This window comes from Dipodomys spectabilis, unplaced genomic scaffold (genome assembly GCF_019054845.1).
Source record: "Dipodomys spectabilis isolate Male_0828 unplaced genomic scaffold, ASM1905484v1 ptg000342l, whole genome shotgun sequence".
Classification (NCBI taxonomy): Eukaryota; Metazoa; Chordata; class Mammalia; order Rodentia; family Heteromyidae; genus Dipodomys; species Dipodomys spectabilis.
In genome coordinates, this window is record NW_024871019.1 from 292,583 (window position 1) to 312,400 (window position 19,818).

The following is a 19,818-nucleotide window of genomic DNA, read 5'->3' on the forward strand; positions in this document are numbered from 1 at the left end:
AGTACATTAGGACATACTACTCAATATATGGTTAATTAAAAAAATGACACATATTAAGGCACACTGGGGGTGGGGTGGAGGTGGACAGCACAGAGAATATTGAATATATAGACTTAGGACTGAATGGGAGATGAAAAAAATTAGAATTATCCTGTGTATATATTCTGTCCACATCCTCCACCAAATTCAAATGGAGCTTTGCTTTTGCTTCTCTTTTACTTAAAATCTTGCAGTGGGTTTCTGATAGTTATTGTTGTATATATGGGTGCCAGTCCTGGAGCTTGAACTCAGAGCCTGGACGCTGTCCCTGCTCTTTTTCACCCAAGGCTAAGGCTTTTATCATTTGAGCCACGGCTCCACTTCTGGTGGATAAAGAGTCTCGCAGATGTGTCTGCCCGGGCTGGCTTAGAACCTGGATCCTCAGATCTCAACCCCTGAGTAGGTGGGATGACAGACAGGCTTCCAGTCTTTAGATTTCACAGGCCAGGCTGTGTCGGTTCCCACGGTTGTGCTGGGGGAACAGCCCTGGGAAAACGTGGCCCAGGCGCGCACGCCCCTTTCCCGGTCCCGCCTGGACCCCGCCCCTTGGGAAAAGCCACGCCCACCCCCACAGGCCACGTCCATTCACCGCCCCCGATCCGCCCTGGCCACGCCCTGTCACACGCCGGCCCCGCCCCCCAGCCCCCCGCGCGCTCCAGGCTTTCCCCAGGGTCCTAAGCCGGAAAGTATGAGCGCGCGACCCGCCGCACCAGCAGCCACATCCGGGAGGAGCTTTGGGCCCTGCGGGTCGCCGTAGGCTGCCGGGCTTTTTTGCCCTCGCCTCCCCTCAGCGGAGACCGGGAACCTGCGGCGGTGTGGTGGCCGAGAGCCGCGCGGCCTCAACATGGGCGAGCATGGCCTGGAGCTGGCGTCCATGATTCCCGCCCTGCGGGAGCTGGGCAGGTAGGGCCGCGGTCCTCCCTCCCCGGGCCCGGCTGACGCTGCGGGCCCCGCTCACCTAGCCGGCGGCCCGGGGGAGACTCGGCTCCGGGTCCGGGCTGGGAGCGTCCCGGTCGGGCGGCGGCGGCACGGGGCCTCGGCGGTTGGTGGACCGTTGTGGGACCGTTGGTGGGAACCATTGCGGGGAGGGGGGGGGCGGGGAGGGGGCGGGGCGTGACGTCATCGGGGCGGGGCTTCCGCCTGGGGGCGGGGCTTCCAGGCCGCACTTTACCTTCCGGCCCCGGAGGGGCCCCCCCATTTCTTCCTCCCTCCCTTCCCTCCTGTCCCCCTCTCCCCGCTCTCCTCTCTTCCCTTTCCTAACTCTCTTCTTTCCCTCTCCCTCACCCTCCTTCCCTCTCTCCCTCCCTCGCCCACCCCTTTCTGGTCACTTTTCTGCTTCCCCAAAACCTCTTTCTAAAGCCATGGACCCGTAGTTCACGCCTTGTAATCCCAGCTACTCAGGAGGCTGAGCTCTGAGGATCACAGGTTCAAACCCAGCCAGGGCAGGAAGGTCTGTAAGACTCATTCCTATGTCTCAATTGGTAGAGCGCCAGGCTTGGGCACAAAAGCTCAGAGACAGCTTCCGGGCCGTGAGTTCAAGCCCCAGGACTGGCACTATAAAACAAAAATAACACACACACACACCCTCATTCCTTATGTAGGAGACAGTCTATTCTTTAGGGTCACTCTGTTCAGGGACTGACTTTCGTGAAATCGCCCCTTGGAGGGAGAAATCACAGTTCCTGCTTTTCAAGCAAGGATGGTTCTGATCGCTGTGTAGGTCTTAGTTCATTGTAAAGATTTATTTATTTTTGCTTTTTTTTCCCCCAAATGATGGTACAAGTTCTTTTAAGGATTAAAAACTATTTATGGGCGGGGAATGTGGTTTAGTTGTAGAGTGCTGGCCTAGTATGCATGAAGCCCTGGGTTGGATTCCTCAGTACCATATGAACAGAAAAAGCCAGAAGTGGTGCTGTGGCTCAAGTGGTAGAGCGCTAGCCTTGAGCAAGAAGAAGCTCAGGGACAGTGCCCAGGCCCTGAGTTCAAGCCCCAGGACTGGCAAAAAAACAACAACAACCAAAACCTTTTTATTTGTGTTTCAGTGCCACTCCAGAGGAGTATAATACAGTGGTGCAGAAGCCAAGACAAATCCTTTGTCAATTCATCGACCGAATACTTACAGATGTAAATGTTGGTAAGAAACCAGTGTCTATATGAACTCAACAAATTAGATGGTTTCCTTTTCCGTATGTGCAACATTATACTAATGTTTCTTTCCCCAAACATTTTGTTATAGAGTTGATACATGGGGTAATTACAAGTTGTTGAGTATTGCTTATTGCTGTGGTTTAGACTTTTAAAATTATTCTGTTAGCCTAATTAGTAGCATGGATTTGCATAATTGCTTGCTATGAATTCTTTCATCTTGTGTATTGCACAGAAAGCAAATTTGACTAAGTCTGATCATGTGGCCTTATGTTGTGCAAGTGAACCACGCACAACAGATGCCACCCCAAGCTCTTGAGGGTTGCTGCCTTTTTAAGCAGACAGAGCTGTGGGTTATCAACTCTTTGCCTATTTGTGATCATCTGAAAGATAAGCATCATCATCATGGCAAGAAGGTATCCCATCTGTCATCTACGTTGCTAGTATAGAGTGACATTTGACTCAGGATTTATCATTTTCATTCCAAATTTGGTCCTAAAACACATGATTTATAACCACTTAGCCTTTATTTTTCTTGGTGCCAGTCCTGGAGCTTGAACTCAAGGCCAAGGTTCTGACCCTAAGATTTTTTTGCTCAAAGTTAGCGCTCTACCTACCACTTGAGCCACAGTTCCATTTCTGTTTTATTTGATGCTTCCTTAGAGATTATAGTCTCATGGGCCTTTCTGTCCTGGCAGGATTCAAACAGGAATCCTTAGAGCTCAGTCTCCTGAATAGCTAGGATTATAGGCATGAGCCCCCGGCCCCCAGCTAGCCCTTCTTTTTTTAAAGAGTAAAGTTGAAATTGCTAAGTTACACCAAAGAACTATGCATGTTGATGTGTTTTCATATGGTACTCTTGTTACATTACCTGCCTTCCCCTCTGCTTAGCTAAATCTTCTTCATCTAAGAATTCCTTCATAGCATCTCCTTATGCTTATTCTAGATAAGTACAGTACCTGTACTGTGTTAGCATTATTAGTTTGTCACCTTCACAAGATTATGAGGGTTTGTTTTTTTTTTTTTTTTGCCAGTTCTGTGGCTTGAACTCAGGGGCTGGGCACTGTCCCTCAGCTTCTTTGTGCTCAAGGCTGACCTGTACCACTTGAACCACAGTGCCACTTCTGGCTTTTTCTGAGCAGGTTGTTGAGATAAGAGTCTTACGGACTTCCCTGCCTGAGCTGGTTTCCAACCATGATCCTCAGATCTCAGGCTCCTGAATAGCTAGAATTACAGGCATGAGCCACCTACCTGATAATTAAGAGAATTTTTAAGTCTTCAGATTTCAGCATAGTATGTAACATATTATAGGCCTATAGTTCATGTTTGCTGAGCAGGATGAATGATAAATGAGTTAATTTAACTTACTGTATTTAACCCTACCATGTTACCATGAGCATTGTGCTAGATGTAATAATTCTTCTTTTTCTTTTTTTTTTTTTTGTGCTAGTCCTGGGACTTGAACACAGGGCCTGGGCAGTGTTCCTGAGCATTTGTGCTCATGGCCAGCACTCTACCACTTTGAGCCACAGCTCCATTTCCAGCTTTTTGATAGTTAATTGGAGATAAGAGTGTCACGGACTTTCTTGCCTGGGCTGGTTTTGAACCACGATCCTCATATCTCAGCCTCTTGAGTAGCTAGGGTGATAGGTGTGAGTCACTGGCACCCAACTTGAATGTAATCTGATTATTCCAGTCTACTTTTCTAATAAAATGCCTACTGTGTAATTTGTGAGACGTCTTTACAACAAATCTTTTATTTTCTTCTTTTAGTTGCCCTAGAACTCATAAAGAAGACAGACTCTCAGCCCACCTCTGTGATGCTGCTTGATTTCATCCAGCATATCATGAAGTCCTCCCCGCTTATGTTTGTCAATGTGGATGGAGGCCAGGACCAAAGCGAGGCCAAAGGCAGCTGTGTTGGTAAGAGGCGCGCCATTCGTGCGTTCATATGCAGGCTGCATGGGAACCTGCCTGCCCGCCCTGCCCTTCTTAGCTTGTCACATGGAAACGGTCACGCTCCTTTCCTAGGCGAACTTACAGAAGCACAGAGAAATGCAGAGCTCATCCAAGTAGTGGATGGAAGGCTTGGACCTTTCCCGAGATGCTCAACTACTATAATGTATTTCCATTTTGTCAAAAATTACAATATATTGTTAATGACGTTCATATCAGTCTGTCATCTAGTTGGGCACCAGTGGCTCATGATTGTAATCCTAACTACTCAGGAGGTTTGAGATTTGAGGAGCATAGTTTGAAGCCAGCCAGGGCAGGAAAGTCTTTGAGACTCTTATTTCTAATTAACCATCAAATAACACAGAAGTTGAGCTGTGGCTCAAGTAGCAGAGTGCTAGCCTCAAGTGAAAATGTTAAGAAACAGCACCCAGACCCTGAGGGTGTGTGTGTGTGTGTGTGTGTGTGTGTGTGTGTGTGTGTGTGTGTGTGTGTGTGTGTGTGTGTGTGTGTGTGTGTGTGTGTGTGTGTGTGTGTGTGTGTGTACCCACACAGAGTCATCATGCATTTAGAATGAACGCTTCTGAGAAACTTGTTTATTTACTGTGTTTTTTGTTTGTTTGTTTGCTTGTTTTAAAGAATTCAGTAACTGGATCATCACAAGACTTTTACGGATTACAGCAGCTCCATCCTGTCACGTCTTACACAAGAAAATTAGTGAAGTTATCTGCTCGCTCTTATTTCTTTTTAAAAGCAAGAATCCTACAATTTTCGGGGTCCTCACAAAGGAATTATTACTTGTTTTCGAAGATTTTATTCACCTCCACCAAAGAAATGCGGCTGGAGATATAAAAGAGTGGCCAGTGGTCATCTATAGATTTTTTAGCCAGTTAGATGAACACATGGGTTATTTACAAGCAGCTCCGTTGCAGCTCATGAGCATGCAAAATTTAGAATTTATTGAAGTCACTTTATTAATGGTTCTCATTCGCATTGTTGCAAATGTGTTTTTTAGACGGCAAGAACTCTTACTTTGGCGCATAGGGTGTGTTCTCCTGGAGTACGGTAGTCCAAAAGTGAAGTCCTTAGCAATCACCCTTTTAACTGAACTCTTTGAGCTCGGAGGACTACCTATCCAGCCAGCCAGCATGTTTTTTAAGTCACTTTTGGAATTATTAAAAGACCTTGCAGAAATGGCCACTGACCAATTGCAACTGTACGAAGAGCCGCTGTCAAAGCTGATCAAAACACTATTCCCCTTTGAAGCAGACGCGTATGGAAATATTGAGCCAGTCTATTTAAATATGCTGCTGGAGAAACTCTGCATCATGTTTGAGAGTGGCGTGCTTATGCGGCTCAAGTCTGATCTGCTAAAGGGGGCCCTGTGTCATTTACTGCAGTATTTCCTGACCTTTGTGCCTGCTGGGTATGAATCGGCTCTCCAAGTCAGGAAGGCCTATGTGAGGAACATCTGCAGAGCTCTTGTGGACATTCTCGGGGCTCAAGTAGATGAAGAGGTGAGTGGTTGCCAAGTTACTGGCTAAGGATACGTTTTGCACAGGTAAATTTTCTGTTTATGTTCAAGTTGTAGCAATGAGAAAAACAATACATCTTTAATAATACGTCTATGGTTTTTATTACCTAGTCATGACCCCTGGTATAGACTTGTACTTTGACTTCAGAAGAATTCATTCAGAAGGCTTGTTTGTTCCATTGTTGATGGATTGTTAGTAGACTAGAATGCTTTCAAATAGAATTTGTGAGGCCTAAATGTGTTAGTTGCATTGTTCATTAAAAAGGAGCTTAAATTCAGAAATTTTGATTACTCTGATTAGAATCAATCACGTTAAGAAAACCTGTAATTCCTCATACCATACCATGCCCTTTCTCATTGGACATGGTAGCTACGGATGTAAACTGAAATATTCTGGCTGATAGTAACTGAAACATGGAGGTTTAAACATCTTAGTTTAACTGCCAGGCAGCAGTGTATCACTCCTATAATCCTAGCTACTCAGGAGGCTGAGATCTGAGGATCTTGGTTCAAAGCAGCCCAGGCAGGAAAGTCCGTGAGACTCTTATCTCCAATAAACCACTAGAAAACCGGAAGTGGCACTGTGGCTCTAGTGGTAGAGTGCTTGCCTTGAGCTGAAGAGCTGAGGGACAGCGCCCAAGTCCAGAATTCAAGCCCCACAACTGAAAAAAAAAAATCTTAGTTTAACTGTGTTGCTGCACTTGAGATGTGAAAGAAGTTACTAATTCCCTTTCAGAGTTTTTTTCTTTGTAGTATTTTGAGAGAGGGAAAAACAGTTGAGAGGATTTGTCTTCCTCCTTGTAAGACTGTATTGACACAGTACAGATGAAGTTGGAGGCTGGTTTGCCTATGGCTCTATGTTATAGAGAACATGTCACTAGTACCTGAGGCATTCATAAAGATTGTGCAATCATTTTGTTTTCTCAGTACTTGTTGGGTCCACTTTATGCTGCCCTGAAAATGGAGAGTGTGGAGGCGAGTCCATGCTGGACTAAACAGGAAGATGGCAGCAGCACCAGTGATGAGATCTCTCCCAAAAGGCGCAGGCACAGTTCCTCCATCTCGTCCCAAAGAGAATCAGAGCAATCCAAAGAGTAGGACTTCGTTCACGTGTGTCTGTGTGTGTATGTGTGTGTGTGTGCGCGTGCATACGTGTGCACACAAACTTGGCCTGCTAGCTTTCCCTTTGCTTTTTTGTTCAAAGCTGGTGCTCCACCACTTGAACTACAGCTCCACTTACAGTTTTTGGGGGGCTTTGAACCTCGATCCTCAAATCTCAGCCTTGTGAGCAGCTAGGGTTACTGGCATGAGCCACTGTGCCTACCCCGGGTTTATGCTCCATTCAGTCCTTTCAGAAACCAATTTAAATAACAAGGAATTTTTTTCTAAGCGGACAGCGGAATGCTTAAAATATTTTTAATGATTCTTTTGGTTTATTCTAGTTCAAAACATTTCATGGCTAAATATAGTTTCAGTGATATTTCAAGTATATTAAAAACTAAATTAAATATGTGAAAAATTCACAGTAACTATATTTAGCCGTCAAGGAGGAGTTTTTCAAATGTTAACAAATCAATGATTCTATAATGTAGCCAAAGAATTGTCATATTTGAGCCAGGCTGAACACTGTTTTAATTGTTGCTTAAATCTATCTTAGTATAGATAGAAGTTTATATTTCATTATAGTTCTTGTTTTAAGTATATGTATATAGTATATTTATGAATATTTGTATATGTGTGTATGTACATATACCCACTTTTTTTTTTGATAGCAGGATCTTACATGTACTAAACATACACTAGCCAGGCGCCAGCTACTCAGGAGGCTGAGATCTGAGAATCATGGTTTGAATCCAATTTGGGCAAGAAAGTACAGGAGACTCTTTTTTTTTTTTTTTTTGGGTCCGGTCGTGAGGCCTGAACTCTGGGCCTGGGTGCTGTCCCTCAGCTCTTCAGCTCAAGGCAAGCACTCTACCACTTGAGCCACAACGCCACTTCCGGCTTTTTTCTTTTTGCTTATGTGGTGCTGAGGAATCGAACCCAGGGCCTCATGCATGCAAGGCAAGCACTCTACCACTGAGCCACCTTCCTAGCCCCCAGGAGACTCTTATCTCCAATTACCAAAAAAAGCTGGAAGCAGAGCTCTGACTCAAGTGGTAGAGCACTAGCCTTGAGCTGGCTCAGGGACAGCATCCAGGCCCTGAGTCTAAGCGCCAAGACTAGAACAAAAAATAAAAATTTAAAATAAAAAAGTACTCTACTACTGAGCTTTAAATTATATTGAAATAATTTATATTGAATTGTATATTTAATTGAATATATCCAAATTTATATTGAATAGTAATATCATTCTACTTGGTTATAATTAATTCTAGCCTGGATCACATGGATATGAGTGAAAAAAGCCTGCTCTGGAGTACACTGAAACACAAAGCTGAGGCTCTTCAGGCTTCCCTTGAATGTAATCTTGCAAAGAATCACATAACCGAGACTTTAGAAGGACTCACTGTTGTCTTACAGCTGGCTGCTCTGTGCACTGTGCACCGTTCATCAGAATACATGGAGTGGTAAACACCTTCTTGTGTTTTCTTGGTGGGCTTTCAGGAGTCTTGATTATTTGCTCAATTTCTGTGACTTAGAACACATACTTTGAATGAAGTAGATCAGTTTCATCTCTTGCTGAGTGTCTATTAAATGCTGGCCACTGAGCTAAGTAGTAAGCTTACTAATCTTTACAGCCAAATCCATTCTCAAATCAGAAGAGTGATGGAAGCCAACATAAAGAGAAAATAATGACAGTTGATTTGCATATTTTCATTAAATTGGCTTTATTGTAATAATTGCGTTTAACTTAAACAAGACTCATTTTCATCCTAATGTCTTAAAAAATGTATTCACTGCAGCCATGACTTCAACTGCCAAGACGGAAGCAAGAAGAATTCTCCAATGGCCATGACTTGGATGCCTTTGGATTTTTACTCGAAAGTGCTAAAGAGCTCTAGGAGTTTGTTAGAATCTGTTCAGAAGTCTGAATTGGAGGTGGTCATTGATAAAGTGGTGAAAATTTATGATGCTTTGATTTATATACAAAGTGAGTAAGCTGTAAGACAGAATAATTTATGGCAGCGTAGAAATATGCTGTTTGGGGCTGGGAATGTGGATTAGTGGTTAAGTGCTTACCTAGTATGATGAAGCCCTCAGTAACACACACACACACACACACACACACACACACACACACACACACACACACACACACACACACACACACACACACACACACACACACACACACACACACGAGGCCGGAAGTGGTTCTGTGGCTCAAGTCGTAGAGTGCTAGCCTTGAGCACAGAGATGCTCAGGGACAGTGCCTAGGCCTTGAGTTCAAGCCCAGGACTGGCAAAAAAAATTTTTTTTTAATATACTAAGTACAGAAATGTTAGTAATGAGTAGTTTTTCCTTGATGTTGATTGAGCTTGTCAGTGATTTATTTTTTGTTGTTAATGTGGAGCTTGAACTCAGGGCCTAGATACTGTCCCTGAGCTTCTTTTGCTCAAGGCTAGTACTCTATCACTTTGAGCCACAGTTTCACTTCTGATTTTCTGATGGTTAACTGGAGATAAGAAAGAGTCTCTGGTTCTTTGCTTCCCTAGGTTGACTTTGAAACATGATCCTCAGATCTCAGCCTCCTGAGTAGCTAGGATTACAGGTGTGAGCCACTAGTAGTACCTGGCTAGTCAGCAATTTCTGAGTTTCACATTGCTATAAGTCATTATTCTTCAGTCAGTAATAATTTCCGCATAACTTTGAAGTGTTTTGATTTGAGAAGCTGAAGAGTGCCGCAGTCTTTTTCCTAACAAGTGCATAGCTGCGTATTTTTAAGTCACATTTAGTTTCTTTGGCTCATGAGACCAGAATTGTAGCTCAGTGGCAGAGTGCTTGCTTCACTTGAGCAAAGCCCTGGGTTCAATCTCCAGAACTGCATACAACAACATTATTTATGACCCCTTAAATTAACAACCCCCATACCAGGCACTGGTAGCTCAGGCAGTAATCCTAGATACTCAGAAGACTGAGATCTGAGGAGCTTAGTTCAAAGCCAGCCAGTCAGAAAGTCCGTGAGATTATTTCTAATTAACCACCAAATAGCCAGAAGTGGACGTGTGGCTCAAGTGGGAATGTGTTGGCCTCAGGTGAAAAGACAAAATCTTGAGGCCCTAAATATAATCTCCAGTACACACACACACTCTCTCTCTCTCTCTCTCTCTCTCTCTCTCTCTCTCTCTCTCTCTCTCTCTGTCTCTCTCTCTTGGAGCCACACAGCCACCTGTACTTGATGTCCATTAAAATGCCATTCATATGATTAAGCAATAGATGTAACAGATGTCCTGTTGTGTGTTTCTGCAGTAAAACGTTCATTTGAAGATGAGATTCTGGAAGATTTGTGTGGAATGCTCTCACTCCCGTGGCTTTCTTCCCTCTCTGATGATGACCCTTCGAAACTTCCTGCATTTGCCTCTCCTCTTCTGAGACTAAGCCAGAGGGTTTCAGGCAGCTACTGTAAGAGATCCCAAAATTGTTGTTTTAATGCATTTCTGTTATGTGGAATTTCTTTTTTTGTTTTTGTTTTTTTTTGGGGGGGGGGTCCAGTCGTGGGCCTGACCTCTGGGCCTGGGCACTGTCCCTCAGCTCTTCAGTTCAAGGCTAGCACTCCACCACTTGAGCCACAGCGCCACTTCCGGCTTTTTTTTCCTGTATATGTGGTGCTGAGGAATCAAACCCAGGGCCTCATGCATGCAAGGCAAGCGCTCTACCACTGAGCCACCTTCCCAGCCCTATGTGGAATTTCTAATGCTTACTTATACTTTTTTTCAGTAACAAGGAGGAAAGGTATTTTCAATAATTCAAGAAAGAGTTGTATGGAAAGTAATAAAACAATACCCTCAAGGTTGAGATATACCCTTGAGTATCTTTGTTTTTAAGAAACTTGTGAAATATTTGAAGAACACACACAAAACAAAGTAGTGAGAATCTGCATTTTAACAGGATCCGGAGATTCCTATGCTCATTGAAGTTTGAGGTCATTAAGGTCACTACCAGAAGTAGGGTCCTGAGTTACAAGGTTTACACATTCATTGTGTTAGGCTGTATTATCCTCCAAAGGTGTGCCCATTCACACACCCGTCTAGAGAATAGGAGACTGCGCCCGTTCCACCTCCTCACCTATACATGACACTGTTAGTATTGAAAGTATTTACTATTTAGGCTGGGCCAGAATGGAGCCTGTCTAAACTCCAGATGTGCAGGGAGCAGGAAGGTTGAAGCTGAAGGTAAGTTTGGGCAAAAAGGTAATGAGACTATCTCAACCGACAAGCTGAGCATGGCAGTTGCATATCTGCAGCCCTAGCCATGTGGAGGGTAGAGGCAGGTGGATTGCTGTAATAAGACATATCTAAGACCCTCTCAGAAGTAACTAGAGCAAAACATGGCAGAGGATGGGGCTTAGGTGGTAAAGTGGCAAGCCCAGGGCTTGAGTTCACAACACAGGACTGCCGAATACACCAAAGAAGAAAACTTTATAGAGAGAACTGTGCTGTTATTTTCTGTCTGTCAAGGTTCCTGATTTGTTTTCTGATAAGATTTAACTTAGATATTCTGTGTTATGTAGCACAGAATATGTTATGTAACACACGTGCATGTGTATTTCTATAAGTCAATTTTAACACTGTTAGAAATCTAGTTTAATTCACTTCTTTATCTCTCTTTTTTTGTTTTGAAGCACTTCCAGCACTGTCACGATGTGTGTTTCTTTTGACTCTGTTTCCAAGAAGAATATTCCTGGATTGGAGAACAGCGGTTTACAGCTGGGCCCTGCAGAGCTCCCAGGAAGCCATCCGCGCCAGTTGTGTGAATGGATTTTTTATCTTGTTGCAACAGCCAAGTTCCTGTGACACAGTTCCCCAGATGCTTTTGTATGTATGAATATTTTCATGTGAATATATCACTCTGTTCTAGAACATAGTAATTCTTTAACCGTCTATGCAAATTACATCTATTGCTGAAAATACAAAGCAAAGATTGTTTTTCCTCATGTTGGAATTTGTTTTCCTACTAACCTTTATCTTTCCTATATTTTTGTCTTCTTTTTTGGTGGGGAGCAGTGGGTCGGTTGTGGGTCTTGCTTGAACTCTGGGCCTGGATGCAGTCCCTCAGCTCTTCAGTTTAAGGCTAGCTATCTACCACTTTAGCCACAGTAGCGCTTCCAGTTTTCTGATGGTTAATTGGAGATAAGAGTCTCATAGACTTTCCTGCCTGAGCTGGATTCCAACCATGATCTTCAGATCTCAGCCTCCAGAGTAGCTGGGATTACAGGCTTGAGCCACTGGCACCCAGGTGTCTTTTTGTATTTTAAGTAAATCTATTCCATATATTAAGAAGTGAAATACATTGTCTTTTATCTCCCAGAGATAAAGTCAAGGACGATTCTGACATGGTGAAGAAAGAATTTGCTTCCATACTTGGTCAGCTTGTCTGTACTCTCCATGGCATGTTCGATCTGAGCAATTCTTTAGTGGAACCTGACATTGGGCACGGCCCTGTGGGCCTCTTCTGCAAGAATGTGAAAGCTATGTCTCAGATGAAGTGTTCTTCTTTCCAGCTGAAGGCTTCCATTTGCAAGCCAGTCCTATTCCTCTTGAAAAAGCAAACACCTAGTCCTGTAAAACTTGGTGAGCCATTGTGACTGCCTTCATATTTCATTTTATTTTGTGGAATTTTATTATCTTTTGTCAGTTCTGGGGCTTGAACTCAGGGTCTTCCACTCGCATTTAGCTTATTTCACTCAAGGCTGGTGCTGTCCACTTGAGCCACAGCTCCACTTTCTCTTGTTCAATTGAAAACAAGAGTCTCATGGACTTTCCTGCCCAGGCTGGCTTCAGACCATGATATTCAGATTTCAGCCTCCTGAGTGGCTGGTGAGCCACCAGTAGTACCTGGCTCTAACGAATATTTTAAAACCTTTTCAAGCACATTTTTTTTAATATCATAGAAAAAAATTAAAGAAATTTGAATTCTGTTTTCTTTTTTTTATGTTTTTTTTATTATAAAAATACCATACTGAGGGGTTACCAGTTACATGAGTAAGGCAATTAGTACTTTTCCTATCAAGCATTGTTACTTCCTCCTTTGTTTTTCCCCTACCATCCCTTCCCTCCCTACCTCCCCGTATTAGTTCTATTTTAATCTCCTGCAACTCTGTGCTGTATATACTTAAGTATTAAGTGTTGACAAGATAACTTGGGATTATTTGTAGCACATTACTGACAATATTTTTATTGCACAACCTTGTTGTGTAATAGGTGAAATTAAATAATGTATCTTCTTGCCCTCTAGCTTTCATAGACAATTTGCATCATCTTTGTAAGCACCTTGATTTTCAGGAAGATGAAACAGATGTAAAAGTGGTTCTCGGGGCCTTTTTAAACTTAATGGAGGATCCAGACAAGAATGTTCGAGTGGCGTTTAGTGGAAACATTAAGCACATACTGGAATCCCTGAACTCTGAAGATGGATTTATAAAAGAGGTTGATTATTTAATTTCTTAATGTTTCAAATTGTTTTGAAAGTGAAGGGAAAGCCATGAGGTTCCCCATCTGTAGAGGGGCCTGGTCATTTTTATACAGGAATCCTGATCATTTTTATACAAGAGCCCTGATCATTTTTATACAGGAGTCCTGGTCATGTTTATTTTGAATAGTGTTCATAAACCTGGCTCTCGATTTTCTTTAACCACTTAATTTTCTTGTTTAGCTTTTTGTCTTAAGAATGAAGGACGCATATACACACGCCCAAATCTCACGCAATAACGAACTGAAGGATACCTTGATCCTTACAACAGGCGACATCGGAAGGTATATTAGCAACATTCGCAATCTCTCTTACCTAGATTTTGTCTCTGTCTTCTTTCCTTTGCCTAGTACTAGAAATGATGAGGGCTGGTGTACAGCTCACTGGCGGACGCCTGCCTAGCTAGAGGCCCTGCACTCTGTACTCCAAGAAAAAACAAGAAAAAAAGAAAGCAAAATAGACATTTTAGAGAAAACATGAGATCTAGCGTGTGTACATTTGTAGATTTGCATTCGTCTGAAACAGTGGTATGTTTAATATGTCATTTTCTTTTTCTTTTTTTAGAGCAGCGAAAGGAGATCTAGTACCTTTTGCACTCTTACACTTGTTGCACTGTTTGTTATCTAAGTCAGCATCGGTCTCTGGAGCAGCATACACAGAAATTCGAGCTCTTGTTGCAGCTAAAAGTGTTAAGCTACAAAATTTTTTCAATCAGTATAAGAAGCCCATCTGTCAGGTGAGAGTCAGCATTCATCTTTGTTACAGGCAATAGCAGTCTTCACATGAGTTTTACAAAGAGAAAGAAAAAAAGCTAGGCAGTGTCTTACTCCTCATCCCAACTAGTTGGGTTTGAGACCATGCCAGGCAATGCTGTGTAAAAAGAGACAGGCAAAACCAAAAAAGCCATATATGCATATTTTATTTTGACTATTTTTCAAGTTATATATCTATTTTAAAGGAGCTGAAGTTTTATATTTTAGCATATTGGCCTGAAGATGTAGTACAAAAATAAGAGTTGGAAATTCTTGTAAGAGTACCTTGAATCACTACACTATCTTCCATGTTCAGTGAGATGCCTTTTCTTTCTTTCTTTCTTTCTTTCTTTCTTTCTCTTTTTTTTTTTTTTGTCAGATATGGGGCTTGAACTCTGGGCCTGGGTGCTGTCCCTCGGTTCTTCAGCTCAAGGCGAGCACTTTACCGCTTGAGCCACACTGCTTCTGGTTTTGTAGTGGTTTATTGGAGATGAGTCTCAAGGAGTTTCCTGCCCGGGCTGGCTTTGAACCACCGTCCTCAGATCTAAGCCTCCTGAGTAGCTAGGATTATAGGCGTGAGTCACCGGTGCCCAGTGAAATGCCTTTCTTTTTAGCCTCTTTAATGATAAACTCTTGATATTTTGGCTATGGCATTTTGTTTTCAGAAAGGAATATTCAGTTAATGGCTGAAAGGTTAGACTATGGTAAAATAGTAGTTTTATCCTGTATTTGTGCTATAATCCTGAGCATATTAGTGACATTGTTTTACTTAGCCTGGTTGCCATCACTAAAGGGAGATTATAACACATCCACTTTATTAAGGTTGGTATAAGAACTAAAGAAGCCAATTTGGACAATACACGGTTGATAATGTTCTTTCCAGCAGCTTAAAAAGTACTCGTTGAAATTTCTTCCTTGGGTGGAAACAAATCAAGTTGTTTTGTTGTAGTTCTTGGTGGAGACTCTCCACTCGAGTCAGATGGCGGCACTCTCCGGTAGTAGCACCCTGTATCAGACTGCCGAGATGCGACTGCGAGATGACGCTCACCACAGAGAAATGGCCTTAAATACCTTGTCTGAAATCGCCAATGTTTTTGACTTTCCTGACCTGAATCGTTTTCTTAATGTAAGTTTCACTGGCCTGTGACCCATCAAGGTTTTCAATCAATATTTTATGCATTTACATAGCCTGGCTTTTCCTTCCCTGCCTTCCTTCTTCTTCCCTCCTTCCCTTCTTCCTTCCTTCCTTCCTTCCTTCTTTCCCTCCTTTCCTCTTTCCTTCCTTGCTTGCTTACTTGCTTTCGTTCTTTCTAAGGAAAAATCTGGCAAGTGTAGTGAGATCATGTGGATCCTAGATCTTTAATTTTTGTGTCTTTACTTTGATATGAAATGATCAGACTATTTATGTTGACTTATACTTATTCTAGACAGTTAGCTATGCAATTGGTTTGGTTAGTTCTTTGAGCCTATTTGTCTTAAATATTATGATTGGTAATTTAAAACAGGCAATTCAAAGACTGATGTCATTCCCATCTCTAAGGAGTTGTGAAAAAGTGAGTTCAAATGCCCTAACTATTGGGCAATTCATTGGGATTGAGATGTAAAACATAATGGACTAGGGCTTGGAAGGTGGCTCAGTGGTAGAGTGCTTGCCTTGCATGCATGAGGCCCTGGGTTCGATTCCTCAGCATCACATAAGCAGAAAAATCCAGAAGTAGCACTCTGACTCAAGTGGTAGAGCGCTAGCCTTGTGCTGAAGAGCTGAGGGACAGTACCCAGGCCCAGAGTTCAGGCCCCATGACTGACACCAAAAAAAAAAAAAAAAATTATATTTAAAAAAAAACCATAATGGACTAGACTGTCTTCTTTTCTCCAAAGCAGAGTTTATTCCTACTCTTAATAAGTTAACAATAGCAGTCTGTAAAGAATGCTTTCATGCAGTGGTACTATATTTAACAAATTTAAACTGCTTGTAAGTTTGTTACATTCCAAAAAGATATATGACAGGGTATGGTATCTCAGAAGATACCTTTTTATTCATTCATTCCTCCAAAGGGCATAGGTTGCTTTGTTTTTTGTTTTGTTTTGTTTTGTTCTTCTTTTCCCTTGGTGGGGCCTGAATTCTAGGCCTGGGTGCTGTTCCTCAGCTCTTCTGCTCAAGGTGAGTGCTCTACCAATTGAGCCACATAGCATCACGTCCAATTTTCTGGTGGTTTATTGGAGATAAGAGTCTCATGGAATCTCCTGCCCCAGCTGGCTTTGAATCACGAGCTCAGATCTCAACTCTCAGCCTCCCGATTAGCTAGGATTTCAGACGTGAACCACCACACAGGTGTTTATGTCCACATTATCCAAGCAGCAAAACCAGACAAAAATAAAACCCTGAGAAGAAATCAAATGTCTTGATTTATTTGTGTTTGGAAGTTCTCAGGGCCTCACGTTTGCTGGGCTGGTGCTATTCTACCAGGTGAGCCACACCTCCAGCCAAGGCCAAAACATTCTGTGTTTGGATTTTGTGTGTGTTATGAATGAGAACTTAAAAGGCAATGAACCATAATGAAAGTAGGTTTGTTGCAGTATTGGGATATTAGGTTCATTTAAAGGTTTTCTTTAATATTGCACCACTGAATCCTTTATAAAAGTTTGCCAGGTACGTTTATGGTTATTCTGTAAATACAAGATAAGTTAAAGAATATATCCGACTAGGAACTTCTTCCTTAGAGTGTGTACTTACTTTAACACACACATAAGAAATTATCCCCTTTACGTTTACGTTTGCTTCCTTCCTATGTCTCTCTCTCCATGTTTACAATGTGAACTTACCATATCACCAGCACTTACCTAGTGTGTTCTTTGCTGTATTGGTAGTGCCTGAATTATAGTAGATACTCATAGGTATCAGTCAAGTGAATAAATGGTAAGTCTGACTGCAGGGGAAGTCATGTATGGACTCCTGTAATTTATGCGGCATCTAAGACTACCTCTTTGTGTAGTTGATCTGAGAATGCAAGTGACCACTGTGTTCTTTTTCAGCGGACGTTGCAGGTTCTGCTCCCCGACCTTGCCGCCAAAGCCAGCCCAGCAGCGTCTGCCCTCATTCGAACTTTAGGAAACCAGTTAAATGTCAATCGCAGAGAGATTTTAATCAATAACTTCAAATATATCTTTTCTCACTTGGTTTGTTCCTGTTCCAAAGATGAATTAGAACGTGCCCTTCATTATCTGAAGGTACCAGAGTATTTGTGTACGTTTTATTCTGCTGTTGAAGTTAGCATCATAAGAAACCTAACTTTCTTTTTTTTTTTTTGGGTCCGGTCGTGGGGCCTGAACTCTGGGCCTGGGCACTGTCCCTCAGCTCTTCAGCTCAAGGCTACGCTCTACCACTTGAGCCACAGCGCCACTTCCGGCTTTTTTCTTTTTGCTTATGTAGTGCTGAGGAATCGAACCCAGGGCCTCATGCATGCAAGGCAAGCGCTCTACCACTGAGCCACCTTCCCAGCCCCAGAAACCTAACTTTCTAATGGACAAGGAGCCCAAATAATTTACAGCCTATGCTGGAATAAACTTAAATGATGTTATGTGACATAATCTTTGCCCTAGGACAATATTGAATGGGATTATTCTTTTCCTTTTTTTCTTGTTCATTTCACCATCCTGGGATAGAATAATCTGCTTTTATTTTAGTATTTTTGGTCCATCAAAGATAAGTTGGCTGATGATATACAAGTAATTACATCTTACAGGAAGAGACAAACATCTTCCAACTATAATATATATATATATATATATATATATATATATATATATATATATATATATATATATACTTAGTGTAGTTACTTGATCTCTGCTTATAGTTTTACCCAGTTTCTTGGTAGTATATATTTGGGTGTTTGTTTTTGCTTAAAAGGTTTGTTTGACAGTACTGGGGTTTTAAGTTCCTGCTAGGCAAGTACTCTATCCTGTGAGCCACATCCCAATCCTTTTTGCTTTGGTTATTTTAGTGTCTTGGATTTTTGCTCAGGGTTTCAATCCTCCTACTTACGTTTCCTGTGCAGCCTCATGCCAAGCTTTTTTGTTGAGATGGAGGTCTCACCATCTTTTGCCCACACTGGCCTTGGACCTTGACCCTCCTGACCTCGCCTCCTGAGTAGCTGGTATTTATTCATGAGGCCCTGTGCCTGCTCTCTTAGTCATTTTTTAATTTAACGTTATAGCTTGTGTTTGTTTTTTTTTTTTGTGTCATATTACAAGTATCTTTGAGGAATATGAGACTGGCAGAAATATACATATGACTTGTTTTCTCTGATATTTCGTTTTTCATAATAGGACAGCTGCAGATATTTTTCCACATGAGAATTATTGAATATTGCTAATATTTATTCCTCTTGAAAAAGTAAATCTGTGTGATGTAGAGGTAGAATGATAATAATAAGTATTTGTGGAATGCACATTACATGTTAGGAACTGCTCAATCCACATTGCTATACGGATCAATTCACTTAATCCTCAAGGGTGCTCAATAAGAGAAAGGTAGGTACTGCAGATTGTCCCCCACCAAAATGCTTGGGACCAGATTTCAAATTGTTTTAAAATTTTGGGAAATTTGCATATTCATAATGAGATATCTTAGAGTAGGACCAAAGTCTAAACATGGGATTTATTTATGTTCTTTATATACCCTTATTAAACACAGAGCCTGAAGAGAATTTATGCAGTGTTTATGAACTTTTCTTTTTTTGTGTGTGGTAGTAGGGATTGAACTTGTGGCTTTGTGGTGGTAGGCAAACTGCAGGTGAGCCACAAGCCATCCTTGTCCTTAGAATTTTGCTTTCAGACAAAGTCTTGGTAACTTTCCCCAAGCTGATGTAGTACTCACGATCTTCTTCACTCCACCTCCTGAGTAGCTGGGATTAAAGACATGAACCACCATTTTGCCTCATGGCATCCCCCTCCTATCAGTGCACAGACAGGTTTCAGATATGGGAGTATTTTTAGTTAGGGATTCTTGACGCTACATTAGCTTTTGTTTACAGAAAAGGGAATTCAGGCAGAGAGAGGTTACATTGGTGACTTTTCCAGATCACAGCACACATGATAAGTGGCAGAGCTAGAATTTAAACCCCAATGTTCTATCCAGAAGAACTGCTTGAGGACTCTGCATTGTATTTGCTGCCAGGGTTTGATGATATAGTGAGACCTTAGATAAAACTGGAGCTCTTCAAAGTTCTATTTCAGAGTGAAGTCTGATCGCTTTTCTTCATTGCTATAACCCATGGTGGAACTATGTGGAAGGGAGAGGATTGGAATTATTTTCCAGTGGTCTTCTCTTCAGTTCCCTCAGTAAATCACATGACCTGCTTAGAGCTCCTATTTACTAATCCCATGTTGAAATCAATATACTGATTTTTGGGGTGTCAACATGAAAAAAAAACTTTGTTTTACTCTTTTGGGGTTAGAATGAAACGGAAATTGAGCTGGGAAGTCTGCTGAGACAGGATTTCCAAGGCCTGCACAATGAGTTACTGCTGCGCATTGGAGAACATTATCAGCAGGTGTTCAACGGTCTGTCCATCCTTGCCTCCTTTGCCTCCAGCGATGACCCGTACCAGGGCCCACGAGGCACCATGTCACCGGAACTCATGGTGAGAACACTAGTGGGTGGTGGCATTGTTGTGTGCTTTATTCCTTTATTAGAATCTCATTAGACGTTGAAGAAACTTTCTTTATTTCCCAGTGGATAGACTGTCCTTTTTTCAAGAAAAA

General features: G+C 42.2%; 1 protein-coding gene across 1 annotated transcript in view; it reads left to right on the plus strand.

The window, feature by feature from the left end:
- The first annotated feature begins 825 nt into the window (after window positions 1-825).
- The window catches only part of Atr (ATR serine/threonine kinase), a 68,473-nt gene continuing 49,480 nt past the window's right edge, over window positions 826-19,818 (plus strand). The window contains exons 1-16 of the mRNA XM_042665710.1: window positions 826-942; window positions 2,082-2,173; window positions 3,958-4,107; window positions 4,777-5,654; window positions 6,599-6,765; window positions 8,047-8,238; window positions 8,575-8,762; window positions 10,082-10,234; window positions 11,454-11,646; window positions 12,140-12,402; window positions 13,067-13,257; window positions 13,484-13,584; window positions 13,865-14,036; window positions 15,002-15,178; window positions 17,086-17,280; window positions 19,512-19,697. Coding sequence (XP_042521644.1) covers window positions 884-942; window positions 2,082-2,173; window positions 3,958-4,107; window positions 4,777-5,654; window positions 6,599-6,765; window positions 8,047-8,238; window positions 8,575-8,762; window positions 10,082-10,234; window positions 11,454-11,646; window positions 12,140-12,402; window positions 13,067-13,257; window positions 13,484-13,584; window positions 13,865-14,036; window positions 15,002-15,178; window positions 17,086-17,280; window positions 19,512-19,697 — 3,357 coding nt within the window. The 5' untranslated portion in view covers window positions 826-883. The remainder of the gene's footprint in view (window positions 943-2,081; window positions 2,174-3,957; window positions 4,108-4,776; window positions 5,655-6,598; window positions 6,766-8,046; window positions 8,239-8,574; window positions 8,763-10,081; window positions 10,235-11,453; window positions 11,647-12,139; window positions 12,403-13,066; window positions 13,258-13,483; window positions 13,585-13,864; window positions 14,037-15,001; window positions 15,179-17,085; window positions 17,281-19,511; window positions 19,698-19,818) is intronic.